Source organism: Miscanthus floridulus, chromosome 16, assembly GCF_019320115.1.
Source record: "Miscanthus floridulus cultivar M001 chromosome 16, ASM1932011v1, whole genome shotgun sequence".
NCBI classification, from domain to species: Eukaryota; Viridiplantae; Streptophyta; class Magnoliopsida; order Poales; family Poaceae; genus Miscanthus; species Miscanthus floridulus.
In genome coordinates this window covers 31,343,107-31,368,065 of record NC_089595.1, presented here as the reverse complement: position 1 = coordinate 31,368,065, position 24,959 = coordinate 31,343,107, and the positions used below count along the sequence as shown (strand labels likewise).

At 46.6% G+C, this 24,959-nt stretch overlaps 1 protein-coding gene and 1 long non-coding RNA gene across 3 annotated transcripts; both read left to right on the top strand.

The window, feature by feature from the left end:
- Window positions 1-4,512: 4,512 nt before the first annotated feature.
- On the top strand, window positions 4,513-12,746 carry LOC136512757 (uncharacterized). 2 transcript variants are annotated; one of them, XR_010773195.1, is made up of 5 exons: window positions 4,513-4,756; window positions 11,734-11,919; window positions 12,024-12,083; window positions 12,155-12,256; window positions 12,343-12,746. It is a non-coding gene; the product is annotated as an uncharacterized lncRNA (long non-coding RNA). The 2 variants fall into 2 exon arrangements; XR_010773194.1 differs by having other exon boundaries at window positions 4,514-4,756; window positions 11,701-11,919.
- Window positions 12,747-12,812: 66 nt separating this feature from the next.
- Window positions 12,813-13,835, top strand: LOC136510526 (disease resistance protein RGA5-like). The gene is made up of 2 exons (XM_066504943.1): window positions 12,813-12,826; window positions 12,953-13,835. Exons 1-2 carry the CDS (start codon window positions 12,813-12,815, stop codon window positions 13,833-13,835), a joined length of 897 nt encoding a protein of 298 aa, XP_066361040.1.
- The last annotated feature ends 11,124 nt before the right edge of the window (window positions 13,836-24,959 follow it).

Below are 24,959 nucleotides of genomic sequence, written 5' to 3'. Positions count from 1 at the left end.
TGCCGAACTGTATCCGCTTACTAAATTATGTAGTTAATAAAATCTGAAAATCGGTGATCTGTCTGACTTTACGACAGCACATCTGTGCAATTCTGTTACTACCATGTGTTTTCAGCTTCATCTGGAAATAATCCCTCTTGGATGTGTAGGATGAGTGTTGGGGCAACTATATATAATCTCTTATATTGCATGTTTTTGGTACTGAGGATAAAAGGAGTAATCTGTTGGAGATGCTCCCAGTGTAAACTGCCGAAACAGGAAGATAGATTGGTGTGTGCGCGTGCGTGCTGAATTTTTTATTTTTTAGCCCATCTTTTGAAAAATATTCACAAATAGACTCCTGCTGGTTTTTTTTTCTCCTCTCATCTGGGTATAATGTACACATACACATCAACCCTACACACGCACACTAAACTCACACCACATGTCCACAAGCAAACCTACAATTATACTCAGATCACTGGATCGCGTCCTTTGTGAGATTACCAGGTCCAACCATGAACTTGTGGATGACGAGGTGCGTTGCATTCCCTTTGTGGCTTCACGCGAGAGGCAACATAATTTATTTGGGGACGAACCCTGGTGAGAGACGCGAGTGCGATTCCAGAGAATCGAACTCGCGTCGGCTGCCTACCCACCGGCTGAGCTAGCCATCCGAGCTCTGCTTATGGACCCTGACCTTGGCGCCATGGTTTTTGACGCCGAGAAAACACATCTCTGCGCCATGGCCAATGGTGCTGAGGTCTTGGTGAGGCGTCGGACGTGGCGGTGACCTGGTGTCGACGTGGACAAGGCCTCGATGCCATAGATCTTGGCGTTTGAAATGAAACAAGTATAATTGTTCCGAGGAACATGCAACAACGCTGTTGCGGTTCAGCTGGTTAGGACGCGCGCTGACTTAGCCCAAAGGCCTGGGTTCGTGCGCTGAATCTTTTTTTGCTATATTTTTATATGCAATAGAACAAGAAAAATTATTTCGAGGAACATGCAATGATCCCATAGGCCCCGTTTGGCTTGCTGAAATTGGCTGAAAAACACTGTTGTGGCTGAAAAAAGAAGTCAAACAAACCGGATTTAAGATAAGCCGAACGGGGCCATAGTGGTCCAGTTGGTTTGGACGCACGGGTCTTAGCCCACAGCCCTGGGCTCGAACCCAAGTAGCAAATATTTTTTGTTAAAATTTTATTTTTATAAGCAATTACAACAAGAAATATTATTTCTTTATTATTAGGGTCCTGGGTTTCACCGCACACGGTATATTATTGTTCCATTGTTCCACCATACACTGTATATTTAATTTATTTTTTATTTGATTTTAAAACTTTACGTACCTAGACCAAGTTGAGTTGAGTGACGTGTTTATATATATCTTGTTGCTTGGCCGTCCTTTTACTTATATGCATATGGCTTTTGTCATCATATATAAGTTAAGGCTTCCGAGACAAGAAGTAAAAAAATAAAATAATTTATTTTACATTAAGTAAGTGTAATTTTCTTTGTCTCCCTATTTCATTATTGAGCTCTTTAATTTGCATACCTCCCTATTTTACATGAAATAGAATTAACAAGAAGAATGGGCTTAATGTATTAACTAAGAGCTCCATATTATCATTATTTGGACTGTTCAACTAAATTTGGTGAGGAACGGAGGAGGATCTCCCCCTCATAAGAAAAACACTACTACCGAGGTATATAAACTAATAAATAAATAAATACATCCATGATTATGTTAATATAAGGACGATTTGGATTTAGATAATATATAAATAAATGCACCTTGAGATGTATCCTTCATCCAAAACAAATTACAAATTAGTGAATAGTGTTCTCTCATGTTAATAATAACAAAGTTTGGTGGAACCCAGAACGTTAGTAATAACTAAGTAAGCAAAAATAATAATTAATCAAACCACCAGGGTCTATTTTGAATTTATTTTTAAAAGGCTGAAAAATAAAAAAAATCGGACGCGCGCGTGTGTTTTTTTTTCGGGGTGTGTGTGTTTACAAGGGATGAGCCTCCTGTCATCCTGTGCAGCTGAGGTACTGTAACGTGGATCTGATTTACTGACCCTTGGTTCTCTCTCATTTACAGAGACTTATTTTTGGGTTCTTCGTCTCCTACCTTTTCACTCACTCAATAGAATCAACGTAATTAAGGAATATTGTTAGAATTTCTCTTCGATGATGTTCTCCGCCAGCAGTTCCTCTTCATAGTCAGGATTGTTGAACCTTTCACTTCTTTGGCATCTATTATATGCTCACTCTGGATTTCTTTTATTTTAGGATGGAGGAAGGAGGAAGTAGTGTACAAACAATCACACACATAATTTAAAAGGATTAAATCTATTTTTAGCTCTTCCAACTCTTTCCATTGTCTAATTTTTACCCCGCAACTAGAAAACTGTCAAACTTTTCGCACCTGCACCTCAATTATCAAAATCATTTAATTTTGATTCAAAGCCATCTGAAAACCACTTAAAACCGTCTTGAGGGTCAAAATTGAACATGTTGATAGTTGAGGTGCTAAAGTTAGACAAAGGCAAGAGTTGAGAGCAAAAAATAGACTTAATCAAGTGCTTTAGTTTTTAGATGTTATGAAAATTTTTATATATTCAGATTTACTTATTGATAAATATTTATATGCTTTATAATATTTATCTACACTTTATTGGATTTCATATATTAGACTTTTTTTATAAATATGAATTCAAAATTTATTTAATATATAATATATGTGTTTGAAGTTCTCATATTTTAAAATTGAATTTTTTCGAATGGTTTGAACGAACTCAGATGGAGAAATAACAAACAACAAACTTGTACATCTCGATGAGATGTATAACTTTGCAATTGACAACCTTTTCATTAAAATTATTTACGGTCCTAAAATTCTATTTAAAGTTCTCAAAAATTTCAAATTATTCAAACATCTCAGATGAAGAAATTACCAACACTAAAGTTGTAGATCCTGATAATAAGATCTACAAGTTTATAGTTGACTATTGTTTCAAGTTCGCATATTTTGAAATTCAAATTTTTTGAATGAACTTGGATGGAGACATAACTCAAATTAAAGTTGTAGATATCGATGAAACAGATTATGTTCTTAGAAAAGTTTGGTACTAAAGTTTAATTTATGATATATATTTTTTTAAATTCTTTTCATGAAAAAATCTAATAATGTGTAGAAAAAATAATACATATAAATATTTATTAGTAACTTGTTCAAAAAAATATTTATTAGTGAGAGAATCTAAATATATAAATTTTTTATAAATATTTAAAAAACCAAAGTACCTGATTAAGTCCATTTTTAACCCATCAACTCTGGCCTTTGTCTAACTTTAGAACCCTAACTATCAAAACTATTCAATTTTGACCAATGAGGCAGCTCTGAGTGGTTTTACATGGCGCTGAGGTCAAAATTAAACGATTTTGATAGTTGAGGTGTCAAATTTAGATGGTTTTATAGTTGGAGGTTAGAATTAGACAAAGGAAAAAATTGAGGAGCTAAAAAAGGACTTAATCCAATTTAAAATAAAGGTTTAGGGTAGAGGATCGATAAAGAATTTCAAGATCAATTATTGTCTACACCAAAAAAAGGATCCCCGTGAATTGGATACGAATTTATTTTTGGATTAAGTGTAAAGAGTGTTTAGATGGGTTCCTATGAGTTTATGGGACTTTTGGAGATCTTTTGTTATTATGATATGATGATGAAAAGGGTTAAAATCGACTTCTGGTTGCCACTTTTTGGGGGCATGGTGTCCATGAAGCTGAGAGGTGGGCCCAAGGCGCCTGTTGCTGCGTGTAGTGCGCACTATGCTATGGGCTCGGTTCATCCCAATCCCATCCCATATCTAAAGACAAGAGAATATCTGGAGCCAGCGCGGCCTCACGGTGGCCACGTCGATGGACGAATGTGCCGGCCGTTTGTCTGGAGATCGACGGTGGTGGTTTCGTTGACCGTGGGCCGTCGTCGTCGGTACGGTCAAGCGGGACCCGTCTTGCTGGAATCCTAGCTTCAGGATTGGCCGCTGCTGCCAAGGCGGGCCCCGTGCCGCTGACTCCCTTCCTCTCCCATTGGCCGCTGCTGGCCGTTGTCGACCTGCGATTGGTTCAGAGTACGCCGGTCCCGCGAGCAGTGGTGCGACGTCTGCCTCGTTTTGCGTTGCACCGGAGGGCAGAGAACGGTGCAGGTGAGCTGCCGTTGGCTAGGGGTACATGGGGCCCACCTGCAGCGGGCCAAACGGCTGCCGCCTGCGCCGTTCCATCGGGGAAAAGGGTCGACACTTTTCGCCGGAGAAAACGGTCTGCCTCGCGGCCCGCTTGCCGCGGCCCTGGAAGGCTGTAGAGGAGGCCCCATGTACAGGGACGTACGGGGGATGGCCCGCAGATCAGTGAAACATTGCACGTTTGGGGCTAGGCCGAGCCGGCGCGCTACAGGCGCCGTGCGCCCGCTCGGCTCCGCCCCCCGAACGACGGAGACCAGGCGAGGAAAACGCCTCCGTTACGGCTCGCCTTCCGTTATGCCTCTCTCCGTCCTCGGTTTTCCTCTGCGTCTGATGGTCCTCCCCTCCGCGCGGATGGTCTTGGTTGGTTCGTAGGTATTGGAGTGGGATTTGGGTCTCGGCGGAGCGTGCGCCTGCGGCGGATCTCGGAAGAACTCGGTTCGAGGTGCACCGGACCTCGGAGGAGCTCGTCCGGAGTTGCGCCGGAAGTCCGCCCGGGGCTGCGCTTGACGGCTTGCGTGTAGGTATGGTCCTTCCCTTGGGATTCAAGTTCCGTAGATGTGTCTGACATTGTGATTATTTCCTTTTTTTTATCTCTCTCTTCCCCACATTGGGCGGATGCTGTGATGCTTGTTCGTTTCTCGTTTCTTTCTCGGTTCAGATTTTCCCATTTCTTAGCCTACACGCAGCGGTGCGATGTTTGCTGTGCGTGCATCATATCTGGCGCCGCTGCAGGCTGTGGCAGCTCGTTGCGGGTTGCTATATGCGTCGGTGGTGTTCGAGAGGACCGGCGATGGATCACCTATCTATGGAGTCGAAGTTGACGTGCCTTGCTCTGGAGCTGTAGCGCCATGCCACATTTTTTTTCTTTTAGGCACCGGGGATAATTTTTCTGGCCCTGGTTACGAGCAGGCTGCGCTACAGGCTATAGCTTTTTTGCAGACAATGTATGGATTTGTTGTCGTTGATTACAATTTTCAGGGTGTAGTTATTGTTAGATCTATAGGATTATTAAGAGCATAGATCTAGCTGGTAGAATGGTTCTATTCGGGATAAAAGATGTAGTGCATCTTAGTACATATAGAACTATAGAGAGACAGAGAGGGAAGGGTGAGAGGTGAGATGTCACCGGGCATCGGAGGGTTTGGCGGTGGAGTTGGAGCGTCCATGGCGATGTCGGGGATGCTGTGAGGGCGGTGAAGTCCGGCGCAGCGGTGGCGATGCAGAGGCGACGGTGAAGTCGGTGGCGGCTTCCCGTCACTGGCAGCACGTTCTCTTTAGATCGGGTTAGGATTTCTCTCCTCGGAACTGAAATAATGTGGTGATGAACAGAGATAAGACATGGATCCAAAAGGAGCAATTTGAGGGGGTCGTTGGACATATCCAGCATCAACAAGTTTCTCTGGAACATAAACCTGTGATCCAAGTGCTTGTAACTCAACGAGCATCTCAATTGTTGTGGTACAACAGATCTGACGTGATTTTTCATTCACATTGACTCTCTCGAGATTAATTTCACAGTCAACCAGCCAACCTTGCTTGCCTTGTAGAATGATGTTTTTTTTCCGAGGCAATTCTGGCATTTAATTCTTCATTGTGATGAAATCCAATGTCCCCATAAAACTTCAGCAGTCTATTGTTGAGACTGAGTATGCGGCCTGAGCCAGTAGAGAACCCTCCCTGTCAAGTTCTCCTTTCCGGAAGGGTTCTCTACTGGCTCAGGTCGTATACTCAGTCTCAACAATAGACTGCTGAAGTTTTATAGGGACATTGGATTTTATCACAATGAAAAATTAGATGGTAGAATTGCCTCGGGAAAAAAACACCATTCTGCAAGGCAAGCAAGGTTGGCTGGTTGACTGTGAAATTAATCTCGAGAGACTCAATGTGAATGAAAAATCACGTCAGATCTGTTGTATCACAACAATTGAGATGCTCGTTGAGTTACAAGCACTTGGATCACAGATTTATGTTCCAGAGGAACTTGTTGATGCTGGATATGTCCAACGACCCCGTCAAATTGCTCCTTTTGGATCCATGTCTTATCTCTGTTCATCACCACATTATTTCAGTTCCGAGGAGAGAAACCCTAACCCGATCTAAAGAGAACGTGCTGCCAGCGACGGGAAGCCGCCACTGACTTCACCGTCGTCTCTGCATCGCCACCGCTGCGCCGGACTTCACCGCCCTCACAACATCACCGACATCGCCATGGACGGCTCCAGCTCCACCGCCAAACCCTCCGATGCCCGGTGACGTCTCACCTCTCACCCTTCTCTATAGTTCTATATGTACTAAGATGCACTACATCTTTTATCCCGAATAGAACCATTCTGCCGGCTAGATCTATGCTCTTAATGATCCTATAAATCTAACAGTTATGTATAGGAAGGTTTCCAGCGCGTCCGTTTCGATTGCTGCCAGGGCAGCAGGGATGGTTGGTAGGTTGGCAAGAGAGCGACAAGAATTGGCTGTGCAGTCTGACTGCCTGATGAAGGAAGTGTCGTTGTTGAGTCTCCTTGTTTGACAGCATGTTGTGTGCTGGGGAGTGTGTAGCTCTGACGGTGTGTGGCGTCCAATTTTTCCAGCTCTGAGACACAGGAATGAACAGTCTTTCCTGGCTTTGTCCTTGTTAAGGTCTTCTGGTGGGGACAGCTGGTGTGATGCCTGGTGCCTATGGTGCTCATGCAGGTCCTTGTACGTTGCCTTGCCTGATGCTTTTAAGGATTCTATGATCTATTTGTTGCGGATAGAACTATTTTGATTTATTCACTATCTACCATTCATAGCTTCTTCGCAGCCTAACGTGGCGGTCGGTGCCTCCCGATCCCGTAAAAGGAAGGGTATGTAGTGTCTAGCGTGTCTTGTCTATGCAGTTCGCTGTCTCGGGCTGTAGGTTAACTGCTTATTTGGAACAGCCGAAGGTGCCTGCTATTTGCCAGCCATCCTCTCGCCTGCGGAGGCACGTTGTAAGAGGAAAAAGTACCTAGACCAGAAAAAAATAGTGTTCCTTCTGGCTGTTCTATTTCCTGTGCGGTCCGCATTGATATTTCTCGTTGTATTGTCGAGTGTGTTGTGTTAGGGTTGGTGGGTTGTTCTAATGCTGCTCAGGGCTGTGGTCGCTTCACGCAGGATTATATCGATGCGCTAAAAGGTTTGTTCATTTTGTGATAGAGTCAGCCATGTATTGTATGGTGCTGTTTGCTAATTGTGTGCTTGCTCTTTGTTGGTTTTGTTTTATATGTGCCTGGTTCGACTGCTTGGGGTGGGTAGCAACGTATTCTGGCCGTTCTGACTATGGGACACCGGATTATGAATGTAGATATTGCCATGCTATGTTTTGGTTGCATGAATGCGTAAAATCAGAGTCCAGCGTGAGAGGTGGCCAGATTATTTATAATAGGTGCTGTAAGGGTGGGAAGGTTGTCCTGCCCCCTTATAAACAGCGGCCCGAACCAATTGCATCTCTTGCCAGATTCGATGGTGACTCTCGGTGTAGAAAATTCTTAAAAAACATACGACCATACAACTGCCTATTTGCATTTACATCGATGGGTGCGAACATAGATAGGTCGATGAATGATGGACGTGGTCTCCCTGCCTTCAAGATATCTGGCCAGGTTCACCATCGTATAGGATCGCTTCTTCCAGATAGTGGCCAGCGTCCGAAGTTTATCCAGCTCTATATATATGATACTGCTAACGAGGTCAGGAATAGGATACGCGCACTGCACCCGGATGAACGCCCCTCTGAGCCTCTGGAGCCTGCGGTTATAGGGGACCTGCTCGAAATGTTGGACGCACACAACCCATTGGCTAAGCAGTTTAGATTGGCAAGAGATAGGCTAGAAGAAAATGGCGATGAAGAGTTCGTAGTCAGGATCATAGGGGCGAGGGAGGGGGACCCTGTTCAGTACAACCTGCCCACTACCGAACAGCTGGCCATGCTTGTTGTTGGTGATTTCTCCCTAGACACCTTTCAACGTGATATAGTTATACAGGCAAAATCCGGCCATTTGCAGCATATTTCTTCTTTGCATCCTGCGTTTATGTCCCTGCAATACCCGCTTCTGTTCCCCTATGGTGAGCGTGGTTATCAGGTTGGTGTGGTTTACAACGGTGTTACTGCACGTGGCAAGAACGCGGGGGCGTTATCGTCTGAACCTGGTCAGAAACCAACAGATAGAGCAGATATAGTGGTTAGGGTGTACAATATGAAGCTTGAAGAGCTTCTCGGTGACATACGAAATGGCTCCGTTTTTGGTCCCGTAAGCGCTGCTGGTATGTGTTACTGCTACCTGGAAATTTAGGCTCTGTTGGGATACGATGTAGTGGATTTGTAGGTGTTTGATGCTTGTTTTTTTTGCTTGCCCAGTGCTGCATACTGTTGAGTCCCAAAAGCGTGGACTTCCCCATGCCCATATTATCGTGTGGCTTGTTCGGGACACCTCACACCCATCGCCCGCAATCATCGATGAGTTCATAAGTGCTGAGATTCCCGACCCACGAAGAGACCCTCTTGTGTATGCTTTAGTTGCTAAACATATGATCCATGGCCTGTGTGGTCCAGGCCATGAGACCTGTCCATGCATGAAGAATGGTAAGTGTTCAAAGAGATTTCCAAAACCATATCAGAATGAGACAAGCGTTGAAGAGAATAGTTTTGCTGTGTATAAAAGGTCCAATAATAAAAGATACATTGAAAAAGGTAACACAAAACTAGACAATGCCTGGGTTGTGCCTTATAACATGTTTTTGCTTAAAAAATATCAAGCTCATATCAATGTAGAGTGGTGCAACAAAGGATTTTTTTATTAAATACCTATTCAAATGTGTCACCAAAGGCGCTGATCGTGGCAAGGTTTATATACAGAGAGTGAGAGGCGGGGAGGCGGCCAACTGTGATGGTCAGCCTAGGCCAGTTGATGAGGTCAAAGAATATTTGGACTGTAGATATATATGTGAACAAGATGCATGTTGGCGGATTTTTGGTTTTGACATCCACAGACACTCCATCTGTCGAGCGGTTGCCGGTGCACCTTCCAGATGACAACTGCATAGTATATGACCCAGATGCGGATGTAGCAGATATTGCCTCTGAGGAATTCTTGCGCAAAACAATGCTAACTGAATGGTTTGTGGCCAACCAAAATAGCGATGCAGGCAGGCAGCTTACCTACTGTGAGTTCCCTTCCAAGTGGAAGCGGGATTCCTCATCTAAATCCTGGGACTGTAGGCGGTGGCCCACTGTCAAGATAGGTCGTCTTTATTATGTTCACCCGTCTGTTGGTGAAAGGTATTTCCTTAGGATGCTGCTGCTTGTAGTTAGAGGCGCGCAGAGCTATGAAGACGTTAGGAGATACAACGGTGTCCTTTATCCTACGTTCAAGTTGGCCTGTGGCGCTCGTGGCCTTCTTGGCGATGATAAGGAATGGTATGATGCCTTCGACGAAGCGGCTGCCTGGGCAACATCTTCGCTACTTAGGAAATTGTTTGTCACTATGTTACTTTTCTGCGAGGTCAATGATGAGTATGCTTTTTTTGAAAAGGTTTGGTGACTTCTAGCTGATGACATACAGTACCGCTTTAGAGAGCTTGTAGGTAACACTCAGTACCAGATTTCTGATGCAGACCTTAAAAACTACTTGCTTGAGGAGCTTTCGGATCTTTTTTCGAGAAATGGGGCAAGAATGAGGGACCGTAATTTACCTCAGATGACTGTAAACTTAGAATCTGCTTCTGGTAATAGACTCATACAGGAAGAACTGCCGTATGGTACAGATCAATTGATGGGTGAGGTCGAGGATTTAGTAAGCAAGCTAAATGAACAGCAGCTTAGTGCCTTTAGATCGATCACAGAAACTGTTTTGAATGATAGGCCAGGCATCTTCTTTGTGTCTGGTTACTGGGGTACCGGTAAGACTTTTCTTTGGGGGGCTGTAGTTGCTTGGCTGCGTGCACACCAGAAAATTGTTCTTGTTGTTGCTTCATCTGGTGTGGCAGCTTTGCTGTTACCAGGTGGTCGTACTGCCCATTCACGCTTTAAGGTACCATGTGACTTAGATGACTGTTCAGTTGTGACATCAAGCGTGGTTCTATGCTTTGTGAGCTTATCGAATCGGCATCACTGGTCATTTGGGATGAGGCTTTAATGACGCATCGCCATGCGTTTGAAGCTTTAGATAGAACCTTTAGAGACCTTTTATCGCGTGGGGCAGAGGGTGCTGAAAAATTGGTTTTTGGTGGCAAGGTTGTTGTGCTTGGCGGTGATTTGAGGCAAATACTCCCTATTGTTGAGGGTGGTGGAAGAGCAGAGGTTGTACATGCTGCCATCGTTAATTCTCCACTGTGGAAACATGTTAAGGTCTTGTCTCTAACTATAAATATGAGGCTTCGCTGTCCAGACTTGAGCGTAGAGGCACAAAAAGAGATTGCTGAATTCAGTAAGTGGGTGCTAGATATTGGTGAGGGCAGTGTAGAAGCCATTAGAAACGACAGCGAGACAGAGGCATCGTGTGTTAGGATACCTCGTGACCTGTTGCTTATGCCACAGGGAGACAAGATTGCCTCCATCGTTGAGGCTGTGTACCCAGACCTATCTACAAGATACTCTGACCAGCACTATCTCCAGAACCGTGCTATTTTGACTCCGACCAATGAAGCTGCAGAAAATATAAACTCGCATATTGTGTCCTTGATACCTAGTAAAGAGAGGGAATACTTAAGCTCTGATAGAATAGCTAAATCCCTGGGGACCCATGAGTCTTATGATTTGTTATATCCCATTGAGTTCTTGAATTCTTTGAATGGCAACAATTTTCCCCATCATAGGCTCATACTTAAAAAAGGTCTCCCCATAATGATGCTTAGAAATCTTGACCAATCTGGTGGGTACGTTGTGTAATGGCACTAGGCTCATTGTCACAAATCTTGGTGACATGTTGATAGAGGCACGAATAATAACTGGAACACATACTGGGGATATTGTGCATATACCAAGGATCTGCCTAACGCTTAAGAACACAAGATTACCCTTTGCCCTAGAGCGATGTCAGTTTCAGATCAAGGTCTGCTATGCCACGACAATTAATAAGAGTCAAGGACAGACCCTGTCCAATGTTGGCATCTACCTAAAAAATCCAGTTTTCAGCCATGGCCAGCTATATGTTGCTGTTTCCCGAGTTACTTCAAAACATGGTCATGGTCATAGAGGACAAAGACGGTGAATGCACAGATGAGACACAGAACATTGTTTACCGTGAGATATTTTCGGCGGCCCCGGCTGTCGCCCGTGCTTAGTTCTACTTATTTACACAACATAGATTGACTTTTTTGGTGGTGGCCTAGAAAGTTTTTGCCTTCATTTTGCAACCTCAATATGCAGAGATGTGGTTTTGTTGGTCATGCTGTTTTGGGTAGTTGGTTATAGTTTGCAAAGATTCTGTATCTTCTCACTATCTGATTACAGTATGCCGTGTCGATGCATACGCACTCAACAAAGACTCTATCCCAAAATCTGGTGAGGCCGGTTTACAGTATCCAGGCCCGCACGAGGTGACCAACGTGGTGTTTCCTGTCACAATGTCGGCCTACAACCATTCTGAGGCACCAGAATTTGTAGAGAACGAGGTCCATGCCAATCCAGCTAATTTCGGCTCAGCTGCTTCTGATGCATCCTTTGACACAGGTGATAATCGTGTGTTCCACCTTTGATTGCACTAACAGAACATTTCATTACTGCCTTTTCTGTTGCCTTATTTTCATCGCTGTTTCCTCCACTATTTAAATTAGTCGCGAAGCTGGGCTACGACAGGGAAGTGCTTCAAGAGGCCTATGCTTGGCAGCATAGAGGTAACATTCATAACAAACTAAGAGTTTGCCGTCTTGATAGTTTAGTGATCATGCTTCTATATGGCTTGCAGCCAATGCAAGGCTTCAACGTGCAGGGTACCTCGGATATGCATCCGACAGCAGCTCTTCCTCCTATAGCGTTTCCTCGTAGGAGACTTTCTACCTACCCTGAGGTATACCAGCAGCTACACCTCTGCCTTTCTACCAACACGCTTGCAATAGCATGATACACACTAACATCTATACACACACTTCTCAGATTATTCACCCGCTCGTGGCTTTGAGTCGGATCGGAGCTGGCACCTTTATTGAAGCTGCCAAAGATGGGTGAAACCTCAGAAGCTGGCACCTCTTTCTTCGGTCTTCTATCTAAGCATGCGCTGCTTTGCCTTACCTGCCTTCGCTGGTTGGTTTCTAGACTGGTTTGAGCTGGCTGGTGCTGATTTGTTGTGAGAGAAAAATACTGTTGGCTGGATGAATAAGCCTGGATGAAACCAACAAGCGAATGGGGTGTATGCCTCGTTGGCAGTCTGCTCCTAGCACTTTTATGTATAATTATGTAAGACACCTGTGGTCCTGCCGTGGCCTTACCTCCTAGAACATTTACGTGCTGTCTGGACAACCCTCATGTTTCATGTAATATGTGCTCGCTGTTTTATTGTTCACCATCTGTTTTTTTTTTTTATAAAAAACATCTTCCATCATCACTCGCGCCAAGGGCGCGCGCAAATGACTAGTGAACTGTAGGTGGAATGGATGAGTGGCGTATGGAGAAATGAGGGCCCCACGCTTGACCGGAACCAGAGCTACTCCCTGCATCCTATCCAGTATCCACGCAACCACGCCAACTGAACCGAACAAAAGCTTAGAGCTTGTTCTACTACTAGCGGCCATGCTGGATTTCCTGGTGAGCGCAGCGACGGGGCCTTGGGCCCCGTCCTGGACAAGCTTGCTGCTTTGCTCAGCGATGAGTACAAGCGTTTCAAAGGCGTGCGCGGTGAGGTCAAGTTCCTCATTCGGGAACTGGAAGCTATGCACGCGTTCCTTCTGAAGAAGTCGGAAGGGGAGGATCCTGATGTGCAAGACAGGGCGTGGATGAAGGAGGTGCGAGAGCTCTCCTATGACATCGAGGACAGCCTCGACGAGTTCAGAATCCGTATCCATGAGGAGTCAACCAAACCAGATGGCTTCATCGGCAAATGCAAGAACCTACTGGCCAAGACCAAGGCCCGCCGTCAAATCGCCAAGGCGATTCAAGACCTGAAAGTCCAAGTGGAGGTGAGTGAAAGAAATGCGAGATACAAGATGCGTGAGACTGTCATGAACACAAGCAAAGTGACCGTAGATCCGAGAGCTCTTGCCATATTTGAGCATGCTTCAAGGCTTGTGGGTATCGATAAAGCAAAACAAGAGTTAATTTCATTTCTCACGAAGGATGATGGTGGTATTTCATCACAGCAACCGAAGATAGTCTCTATTGTGGGAATTGGAGGAATTGGAAAGACAACCCTTGCAAACAGAGTGTATGAAGAGTTGAAGAATCAGTTCCAGTGCCGTGCTTTCTTGTCGGTGTCACGGACTTCTGATATGGTTAAGATTTTGAGAACCATTCTCAGCGAGGTGACAGGTCGACCTTATCATATGACAGAAGCAGGGAGCATACAGCAGCTGATCATGGAAATCAATGAATTCCTTCGGACAAAAAGGTACACACGGGTGTATACTTTCAGCATGCCACATCCATTCGGTTAAGAAACCTATTTTAATTTCCTTCTAGTAAAGCTTTGGGCATCATTCTTTTTTTTCTGCAAGAAATTGGCTGCTCTCATGCCGTTGAAGGAAGCGGATGGTTAGAGAGATAGTTAAATTATCATAAATGCTTTTTCTTTGTCTGATAGGCTTGAAAATGTGCATAGTACACATACAAAGTATTAGTCACTTGATAAGGAGAAAATCCCTTAGATTATAACTAAGAGCATTTATAAGGCGCAACTTGACTTTTCACTTATAATAAGTTAGTTCGACTAAGTATTTCTCTCCCAATATATTGCTAAAAATTGGAAAACAAGTTACCAGTTTCCTGTAATATAAATATAATAGTACAGTTTCCGCACGACTAATTGTGGGGCCAAATGTACCAAAGTTTTGATCCACAAGTAGCAGTGCATATATGCTATAGTTTTGTTTTGCCTAAGTACGTTCTAAAGGTTCTTTAGTGAGTTGTCATTACAAATCTATAATACAAGAAACTATTGTCAAATAGGAACATAGGTTGCAAAACTTTGCCACCTCCTTGTAAGAATAGATACACTAGAATATCTTAGAGCGTATCTAGATAAATTTTATGTAGGTTTTAATTTCTAAGCGTTGGAGCTTTAGTTTTACAAATCCTAGTTTCGATGTATCCACTTGGCATGTGTTTGACATCGAGCCCGGAGCTCGGAGGCACATGTCGGGGGCGGAACAGGCATGCTTGAGGGCGGCGTAGTGTCGGCAGTGGTGCTTCGGGGGTGCGACATCGGGGTCGGGCGTCGGGGGCGGAGCGGCTACGCTCGGCAATGGACTGGGCGGTGCTTGGGCGGCATCGGGGCGAGGAGCTCTGGGGCACGGTGTTGGGCTCAAAGCTCGGGGGCAAAGCTGTGGGGTGTGGTGTCAGGGCGGTGATTAGGGGGCCGAGCTTGTGGGCATGGTGGAGCACCGGCAGGCGGAGCTTTGGCCGGCGGAGGTTCGGGGTGCAGTGAAGCTCCGGCGGGTGGAGCTCTGGGGCGTGGTGGATCTCCGGCGGTGGTGAGCAGAGCAAGCTAGTAGGAGACAAGAGAAGCTGGTAAAGAAGGGAAGAGAAGAGGATGATGTGTGGGACACTGTCCTTGACCCACATCCATTTGATAGAATCGTTACAGGATCACTAGCCATAGATCTAGCATACCTACTGACATTTGATGAAGTGTAAACCCTAGAACATGTACTAGTACGAGATTAACAGATAGAGTGAGAGAGAGATAGGGGTTGAGGAGGTGCAAACCATCAGCCGCCTTCGTGGAAGACGAACTGGCCATGGGGTTTGCTTGACGGTGGCGTGGTGAAGACCGACGGTGAGGGCGCTATCGCTGTGACGGCGGTGTAGAGGCGGCGGTGTCCGATGGCGGTCTTCCCGTCGCTGGCAGCACCCCCACTTAGATCGGTTAGGGTTTAGGGACCGTAGGTGGGGCGTCTGGTGGCTCAGGTGAACCTCATGTGTTGTGCCCTAGCCCCCACCTCCCTTTTTATGGCGCTGTGCGACGGGGGTCCACCAACCATGGAACGGTTGGGCACCTCCGATCAGGGCGCGGATCCAAGGGCCCAATTGACCGGCCAATTGGTGGATATCATCTAACATTCTTCCCCTTGACCTCACCTTATGACTTAAACTCAACTTACTTACTTTATCTTGTTCCCATTCCATCACAGATCAATGCATAGAGCGTGCCTCATCGTCACGGTCAGTTGCCATTAGATTAAACAGCTACAATGCACCTCTTTGTTTTGAAACAGATTCTCAACTAGACCCTTATTGTCCAGAAATCATATGCTTTCCCTTAAAACCATGCTGGCTAAGTGTTCTCTGAACACGCTAGGTGGTAAGCCTTTTGTAAGCAGATCTACGAGCATCTTTTCTGTTCTTATATGCTCAAGACTAATTATATGATCCCAGACTTTGTCTTTCACAACATAATACTTTATGTCAATGCGTTTGGCAGCACCACTTGACTTATTGTTGTGAGCATAACATACTGTTGGATTATTATCGTAGTATAACTTGAGTGGTTTATGTATGTCGTCTACCACTTTCAACCCGGACATGAATTTCTTCAGCCAATTCACCTGCCCCGTGGCCTCATAACATGCTACAAACTCGGCATACATTGTGGACGATGTAGTGACAATTTGCTTTGAGCTTTTCCACGATATAACTCCTCCTGCGAGAGTAAATATATATCCTGACGTGGATTTTCTGTCATCTCCCGCATAATTAGAATCTGTATACCCCTCTATGTGCAGGGAATCAGATCTTCTGTACGTTAGCATGAGACCCTTTGTACTTTGGAGGTAACACAAAACTTTCTTTACTAATTTTCAATGTTCTATTCTTGGATTACTCTAATATCTGCCAAGTAACCCGGTAACAAATGCTAAGTCAGGGCGAGTACACACTTGAGCATACTGTAAACTTTCGACAGCTGAATTATATGGAACCGCTTTCATTTGATCGATCTCATATTGGTTCCTGGAACATTGAAATTCCCCATATCTGTCGCCCTTTACAATGGGAGCAGGTGAAGACTTATAATTTTACATACTGTATTTCTTTAGAATTTTTTCTAAGTATGTCTTTTGTGATAATCCTAAAACTCTCTTTTCTCTATCTCGGTGAATCTCTATTCCTAGAACAAATGAAGCTTCACCGAGATCCTTCATATCAAACTTCGAGGACAAGAACTTCTTTGTTTCTAGTAGTAGATTAACATCACTGCTAGCGAGCAAGATGTCATCCACATACAAGACTAGGAAAATGTATTTTCCATTCTTGAACTTTGCATAAAAGCAATTGTCCTCTACATTTTCTTGAAACCCAAACTTTCTTATTGTACTATCAAACTTCAAATACCACTGTCTTGAAGCTTATTTTAATCCGTAAATGGATTTCTTCAGGCGGCATCGCATACATTCTTTTCCTTCCACAACAAAACCTTTCGGTTGTGCCATGTAAACATTTTTTTCCAGATCCCCGTTTAGGAACGCCGTCTTTACATCCATATGATGTAATTCTAAATCGTAATGTGCTACAAGCGCCATTATGATTCTAAAAGAATCCTTACATGAGACTGGAGAAAATGTCTCATTATAATCTATACCTTCTCTTTGCGTGAAGCCTTTCGCCATAAGTCGCACTTTGAATCTTTCTATATTCCCTTTGGAGTCATGTTTGGTTTTGTAGACCCATTTATAACCTACTGTCTTGGCTCCTTTAGGAATTATTTCTAAGTCCCAAACACCGTTGATTTTCATTGATTTCATTTCATCTTCCATGGCTTCAAGCCACTTGGATGAGTGAGCGCTTCTCATGGCTTCTTCAATGAGGTGGGATCACCCTCCATTTAAAATTTCTCACATTCATAAACTTCGTAGTCATTAGGAATGACTGATCTCCTGACTCTTTTGAGACCTTCTAGGGGCCTCGTTAGATGACGCTTGTTCTATATGAGGCTATTGTTGCTCTCCCTCATGTGTGACAATGGGTTCTTGGGGATCCTGAAGGATAGGTTCATCATGTTCATTCATTGTTGCCACAGGAGAACTAACAACAGGTGCTGTTACTACAGTGTCTTGCACTGTTGGTACAACAACAACAGGTAGCATGAAGAATGGCTCCTGAACCATAGGAGTGGGCACGTATACCCGTTTCTCTTCAAAACTAATTTATCGCGTTGCCATGCTCCCCCAGATCATATCATCCTCCAAAAAAACAACATGTCTTGTTTCTACAAACTTCGTTTATTTGTCCCTCGTTTATTTGTCAGGACAATAGAAGCGATAACCTTTTGACTTTTCTGGATAGCCAATGAAATGGCAACTGACTGTCTTGGAGTCTAGCTTCCCTATGTTTGGGTTAAAAACTTTTACCTCAGCTGGACAACCCCACACACGTAAATAGTTAAGTGAGGGTTCCTTTTCTGTCCACAACTCATACGGTGTTTTGGGCATCGACTTGCTTGACACTCGATTAAGTATATGAATGGCGGTTTTTAACGCCTCCATCCATAAACTTATCGGTAGGGTAGAGTAACTTATCATGCTTCTCACCATATCCATTAAGGTACGGTTGCGTCTTTCAGCTACTCCATTCTGCTGAAGCTCGCCTGGTGTAGAATACTAGGCTACTATGCCATTTTCCTGTAAGGCAAAGGGTCCAGGAACTTGGCCATATAGGGTGTGTCGACCGTAGTACTCTCCTCCATGGACGGACCTTACTACCTTAATCTTTAAGTTGTGCTGATTTTCTACTTTAGCCTTAAATATCTTAAATTTATCTAATGTTTCTGATCTTTCTTTAATTGAATAAATATAACCAAAACGAGAATAATCATCTATGAATGTTATAAATGAATCATAACCATCCACACTCTTCACAGGAAAAGGACCATAGATATCTGTGTGAACTATTTCTAAAATTCATGCGCTTTATTTGGCATCTTTCTTTATTTTCTTAACATACTTTCCTTTTATGCAATCTATGCATTGTTCTAAATCTAAAAATTCTAAAGGCGGAAGAAGTGATTTCTTAATCAATCGCTCTATTCTCCCCTCGAAATATAGCCTAAACGACAGTGCCATAATTTCGATGATGTATCATGAACTCCCTTTCGCTTATTATTAGCATTCGTAGACGAGGAGACATTCTCATGCTCAGTGCTCACATCATTCACATTCTCAGAAAGTGATAATAAATAAAGCTTGTCTTGTCGGAAGGCAAGACCAACACACTTATTATTAATCATAATCCGACATTTGCCATTTCCAAAGTGGCAATTATATTCATCGTCATCTAAACGTGAAACATTTATTAAGTTTCTTCGCAAAGAGGGTACATATAGAACATCTGAAAGCTTAAGTACAAAACCATCAACTAATTCTAGAGAGAGATCTTCGATGGCTTCAACTTCAGCTTCAACTTCATTTGCTACTTTAATTCTTCTTTCTCCTCTTTGCAGGGTCCTCCTCGTACAGAATCCCTAAAATGAATTTGCAACATGAACAGTTGCACCTGAATCAATCCACCAAGTAGATTTTGCATAATTTAAATACAAGAATTCATCTATGAATATAATGAAATCCTCACCCCTCTTCAGAAAGTCTGGATAGTCCCTCTGGTAGTGTCCATGCTTCTTGCACCATTTACACTGATCCTTCTCAACTTGAGCATTGTTGTTCTTCGGATGGTGGTCATTCTGAGGGGCTTTCCCTTGAGGTTTGGCATTCTTATTGAAGTTCTTCTTCTTGTTGTCTTTGACAAGATTAGCAGAGTCACCCTGTAAGGATTTCAGCATCTCCTCTTCTTGAACACACATTACGATGAGCTTCTCTATATCCCACTTATCGGGCTGCATATTGTAATTAACAACAAAAGTTTCATATTCCTTTGGCAATGAAGCAAAAACCAAATGAATTAGGAACTCATCCTTGAGCCCCAAATCCATTGGCTTCAGCTTCGAAGCCGTGTTGCTCATCTTCAGTATGTGCTCTCTGATACCGCCACTATTATACTTCTCATTGAACAATTTCTTGATCAAAGTACTGGCATAAGCCTTTGAAGAGCCAGTGAACTGACTCTCCACCTTCTTAAGATACTCTGTGGCGGTATCACAATCTGGGATAGACCCTCTTATTGCATCTGAAATTATGGACTTAGCCACCATCAAGCACTTGTAGTTTAAAATATCCCATTTCTTGCGTTCGAGATCATACTTCATCCGCACTTCGGCATGATCTCGCTGCCGAGCAGTGAAATCAGCATCAGTCTCATTATCTTCCCTCACCGGGTCCACTGGCTCAGTCGGACACGGGAAGGTAAGCGCTAGGTCATTTTCAGACAGCGCAATTGCTAGTTCATACTTCTCTCGCCATACCCTGTAGTTGCCCCTTCAAGAGGCGGTATGTGCGAGATAAAAGCCATTAGGTTGAGTTCTGAAAAACACTGTCAGAGATAGTGAGAAAAATATGACATAATAATTGCATGCCTTAATTTAACATTGGTCAAAATTAAAACATACAACATTCTTATACACTAATTCTATATCACCATTGGGCAGAAATAGAATTAATGCATGGAAAACTTATGAATAAACATTATAATATTGCTATTATCAACATTGGTCAGAAAAAAAACAATATTATAATTTACTGACTAAAAATGACTACTCTTCAAATTCAATTCTCCCGTTGGTTCAAATTTAATTAGAAGATAATAAGCTTTTACATTGCAACGGAAATATAAAAAAAAATATTTATCTACTTTTCAGAAGCGTTTTACAAACTGCCATTAAGAAAGCACTTGACAACCACTCGAAGCTTCCACGATTCGTAAAGCGTGATTTCCTTTCAACCGAAGGCGAGAGGAGCCACCGAGAACGCCTAAGGCCGCGAAGACGCAGCCAGTCTACAGTTAACACAACACAGCCAAAGCCTCCTTCCACAGCTGACTTGTCGGAACAAGAAGTTGTTCAGGAGGTAGCAGACGATGTTGCCATCTGCGCTTCAGGTATGGATTCTTCATTCTCACAGTCACAGAAACAAGAACTTGCTAGCTTGCTTGTTGCTCCTATACTAAAATCGCCGTGTGTTTATGCAAATTTGCAGGTGGTGATGACAAGGTGGGCTCCTCCATCACGGACGATAACTCCGGCCAGTCACGGACTGCAGCACTGACTCTACCCGCGGACCTCTCCTTCACCATCCACCATCACGGCACCTCCCCTGAACTTTGCAGTCGACATGGCCAGCCACGGCGGCGCCGATCGGAAGCTCGCCAGAGCGCCACCATCCGAGAATTGGTTCAGGGTGCACCACTTATTCCTGATCGCGTCAAGGGAACTTTAGGTATGGTTTTATATGCATTTATTTATGCCTACCTGTCGGTGTTTTGGACCGGCGGACCCTCAACCGGCCAGTGAAAGTGTACTGCGTGCCCCTAATCCCGGATGGTGATGCAAAGAGACACAAGGTTTATACTGGTTCAGGCAATGGGTGGCCTACGTCTAGCCTGAGAGAGCGATCTTGTATTCCTTGCACCGAGGTGCTTGTAGTAGGGGTTTACAAGCTAGACGAGAGAGGGAGCTAGTCCCAGGTCTCTGTGTGGAGCGGCGTGGGTTGCTTGAGATGTTGATCTCTTGCAGCGAGGAGTGTGAATTACAGAGCGTTGCGCGTTGCTTGCGCGTGTGTGTCTGTCTGAGTGATGTCTCCGTCTGTGTGTGCATGTGTCCGTGTGTTCTCCCCGTCCCTAGAAGTGGCCCCGGTCACTCCCTTTTATAGTTGAAGGGAGGCACAGGGGCGGTACATGGATTGCTATGTGGCGTTTTGTGAGTAGTGGTGGCGTGTCCGGGCCCTGTAGCTTGTCACTGTGGCGGCATGGTCGATGGAGCGGTCCTTGTCCTTGACGCACTAGAGCGACGCGCCGGTCACGTCCGATCCTGTGCGACGTGGGAGCTCCTGTGATGGCTTGACGCGGGGCATGGCGCATACTGTGGATGACGTGCCAGTCGTTGCATGTCGACAACGTAGAGAGCTGAGGCCCAGTTGGTGCAGAGGCTGAACCATTGTGGGGGGCTCGGCGGACGCGAATCCTGAGGCTACCGAGACCCCGAAGCGGATAGCCGAGGCTCGGGGGGAACAATTGGTCCTGTACACTGATTCCGAGGCTACAGGGACCCGGACTTGACTCCCCACGCCGCACCGTCCTTGGAGCAGGTGGGGTTGGGCAGCACAGTGCCGCATAGGTGTCAGTCGTGGGCACAGTGCCGAGCATAGCGGCCGGTAACCCCTGCCCCGTCCTATCCCGGATGGCATGGCGTTGATGCGACTCCCACCTCGTCGGTCACTCCGCTGTGTCGAGCCGTCGTTCGGCTGACGTCGTGGGAGTGGTTGGCCGCGTTAGTTGGACGTGACATCCCGGTCAAGGTGGCGGTGACGGGGTGGCTGCCGAGCCGGCCTCGAGCGAGGCGGAGAATCGGTACCTCGTCCGAGGCCTTACGTGTGGGGTCTCGAGCGAGGCGGAGAATCGGCACCTCGTCCGAGGCCTTACGTGCAGGGTCTCGAGCGAGGCGGGGAATCGGCACCTCGTTTGAGGCTTTACGTGTGGGACCTCGAGCAAGGCGGAGAATCGGCACCTCGTCCGAGGCCTTACGGGCGAGGCCTCGAGCGAGGCGGAGAATCGGCACTTCGTCCGAGGCCTTACGTGCGGGGCCTTGAGCGAGGCGGAGAATCGGCACCTCGTCCGAGGCCTCGAGCGAGGCGGAGAATCGGTACCTCGTCCGAGGCCTTACGTTTGGAGCCTTGGGTGAATCGGAGAATCGGTACCTCATCTGAGGCCTTACGGTCTCATTTTGGGCTGAGCCCGCTTCGGGTGAGCCCGGATAGTGTTTGAGGTGGTCCGGATGGTCCAGCCGAGCCTCAGATAAGGTGGGGGTTTGTCGGTAGTTGTCCCTTGGCTTCGATTTTTACAGGGTCTTAGTGATTTTTTTGGTTCTTGTTTAGGGGATCCCTTTTTATGGTACCCGACAGTAGCCCCCGAGCCTTGGGGAGAGTGTGAGCGCTCTCCCTGAGGTTTTGACGAGACTTGGCTCACGGCAGCTCCTGGCGGGATGGCATTTCGTACTTGAGGCCTCGGTGGGTGCGCGCGAGCGCACCCGCCGGGTGTAGCCCCCGAGGCCCTGGAGGAGTGGATTTATTCCTCCAGGGGCTTTTCTCATGTTGATCGAGGGGTTTTATCGCGTTTGCCGAGCCCACGAGTGCGAGTTCGGGTCGCTGGGTCTCGGCTTGGTTGCAGGAAGGGCCCCGAGCCTCTGCGCGGAGCAAGAGGGCGATCAGGATTTTCCCTGTCTTTTTTGAGCAGTCCTCACACATCCTTTTTGTTCAGAAGAAGGGGTGGAGTATGCTAGGCTACCCTCGGTGGGCGCGAGCAGTGACACCTCCGGTGAGCTGTTATCGGGTAAGCCCAAGTGGAGGCCCGTGCCCCATTCGATAGGGGTCGGCAAGTGGTCTAGAGACGCACTCCAAAAGTACTAGAGGGCTTCTCTAGTGGGTCCCAGGGTCGTTCATTTGGCCCCGGGGGCTCGGTGCCTCCCTACGGTGGGATCCCATTCAGAGACCTCCCTGCTGGTCTCGGACACGACTTAGGGCATCCCAAGCAATCGCTTGCTCGGGTCTCGGCCATGTATGGGCTCGCCCATGGTCATCCCTAACTCTATTGTCCTGGGGCGGCTGTCGAGACCCTCGGGGGCCCAGCCTTCGAACCCCTGGACCGTAACGGGCTTAGTGCCCTTTTTTTGCATTTTGCCGAGGCCCTAAGTGTGAGTTCGGGTTGCTGGGCCTCGGCGTGTATGCAGGAAGAGCCCCGAGCCTCTACGCAGAGCAAGAGGGCGATTAGGAGTTTCCCTGTCTTTTTTGTGCGGCCCTCACGGATCCTTTTTGTTCGGAAGGAGGGGTGGAGTATTCCAGGCTACCCTCGGTGGGTGCGAGCAGTGACACCTCCGGTGAGCTATTATCGGGTAAGTCCAAGTGGAGGCCCGTGCCCCATTCGATAGAGGTCCGTAAGTGGTCTAGAGACGCACTTCAAAAGTACCAGAGGGCTTCTCTAGTGGGTCCTAGGGCTGTTCGTTTGGCCTCGAGGCTCGGTGCCTCCCTATGGTGGGATCCCATTCAGAGACCTCCCTGCTGGTCTCAGACACAACTTAGGGCATCCCGAGCGATCGCTTGCTCGGGCCTCGGCCATGTACAGGCTCGCCCATAGTCATCCCTGACTCTGTTGTCCTGGGGAGGCTGTCGAGACCCTCGAGGGCCTAGCCTTCGAACCCCTGGACCATAACTGGCTCGGTGCCCTTTTTCGCGTTTTGCCGAGCCCCCGAGTGCGAGTTCAGGTTGCTAGGCCTCAGCGTGTATGCAGGAAGAGCCCCCAAGCCTCTGCACAAAGCAAGAGGGCGATCAGGAGTTTCCCTATCTTTTTTGTGTGGCCCTCACACATCCTTTTTGTTCGGAAGGAGCGGTGGAGTATGCCAGGCTACCCTCGGTGGGTGCGAGCAGTGACACCTCCGGTGAGCTGTTATCGGGTAAGTCCAAGTGGAGGCCCATGCCCCATTCAATAGGGGTCGGCAAGTGGTCTAGAGACGCACTCCAAAAGTACCAGAGGGCTTCTCTAGTGGGTCCTAGGGCTGTTCGTTTGGCCCCGGGGGCTCGGTGCCTCCCTACGGTGGGATCCCATTCAGAGACCTCCCTGCTGGTCTCGGACATGACTTAGGGCATCCCGAGCGATCGCTTGCTCGGGCCTCAGCCATGTACATGCTCGCCCATAGTCATCCCTGACTCTGTTGTCCTAGGGCGGCTATCGAGACCCTCAGGGGCCCAGCCTTCGAACCCTTGGACCGTAACGGGCTCAGTGCCCAGTTCCTTAGTATGAAAGGAATCAGGTGGAGGATATTCCCCTCCCATCGGCTGACAACGGCGGGCGCGCCTTTTGAGGCAGTTTCTCAGGGAGACGGAACGGTGCCTGCCGTCCCTGCGGTCGGATGCGACGCGATGTCTGCGGATGGGACGTTACTGTGCGTGCGCGGTTAATAAGGAAAAGGTGGATGCGTGGGCGGTTTAATCGGACCAGGATTAACTGTGCCAGATCTGAGGGAAACATCCCCGGTTTCGTCGCCCGTCTGTTTCGCCTCCTTCCCTCATAAATACGTGATGAGCCTCGCCCCTCCCCTCCTTACCTTGCCTACATACGCTCGACTTTTCTACCCTCGAGCGGTTGCTAAGAAGAGAGAGCGTCGGGGAGAAGAAGGGAGAAGGAGGAGGAAGAGAGAGAGAGAGAGAGGGATAGCGAGAGCTCGCCTTACCACCATAGCCGCCTTCTCCACCGCATCCATGGCCGGCGGCACTGTTGTCGTCCCAGCGGACCCTTGGGGTCAGTCCAACGTGTCTCCGACGATGCTGCAGTCGCTTATCGACGACGACCTCCTCCGCCCGGTTACCGAACCCAACAGACCGGAGTGGATTGCTCCGGGGGGCGAGCCGGAGCCGAGGCCACGCGTTTGCTACATCATGAGCTTCGAGGCCTTCCACGAGCGTGGTCTCGAC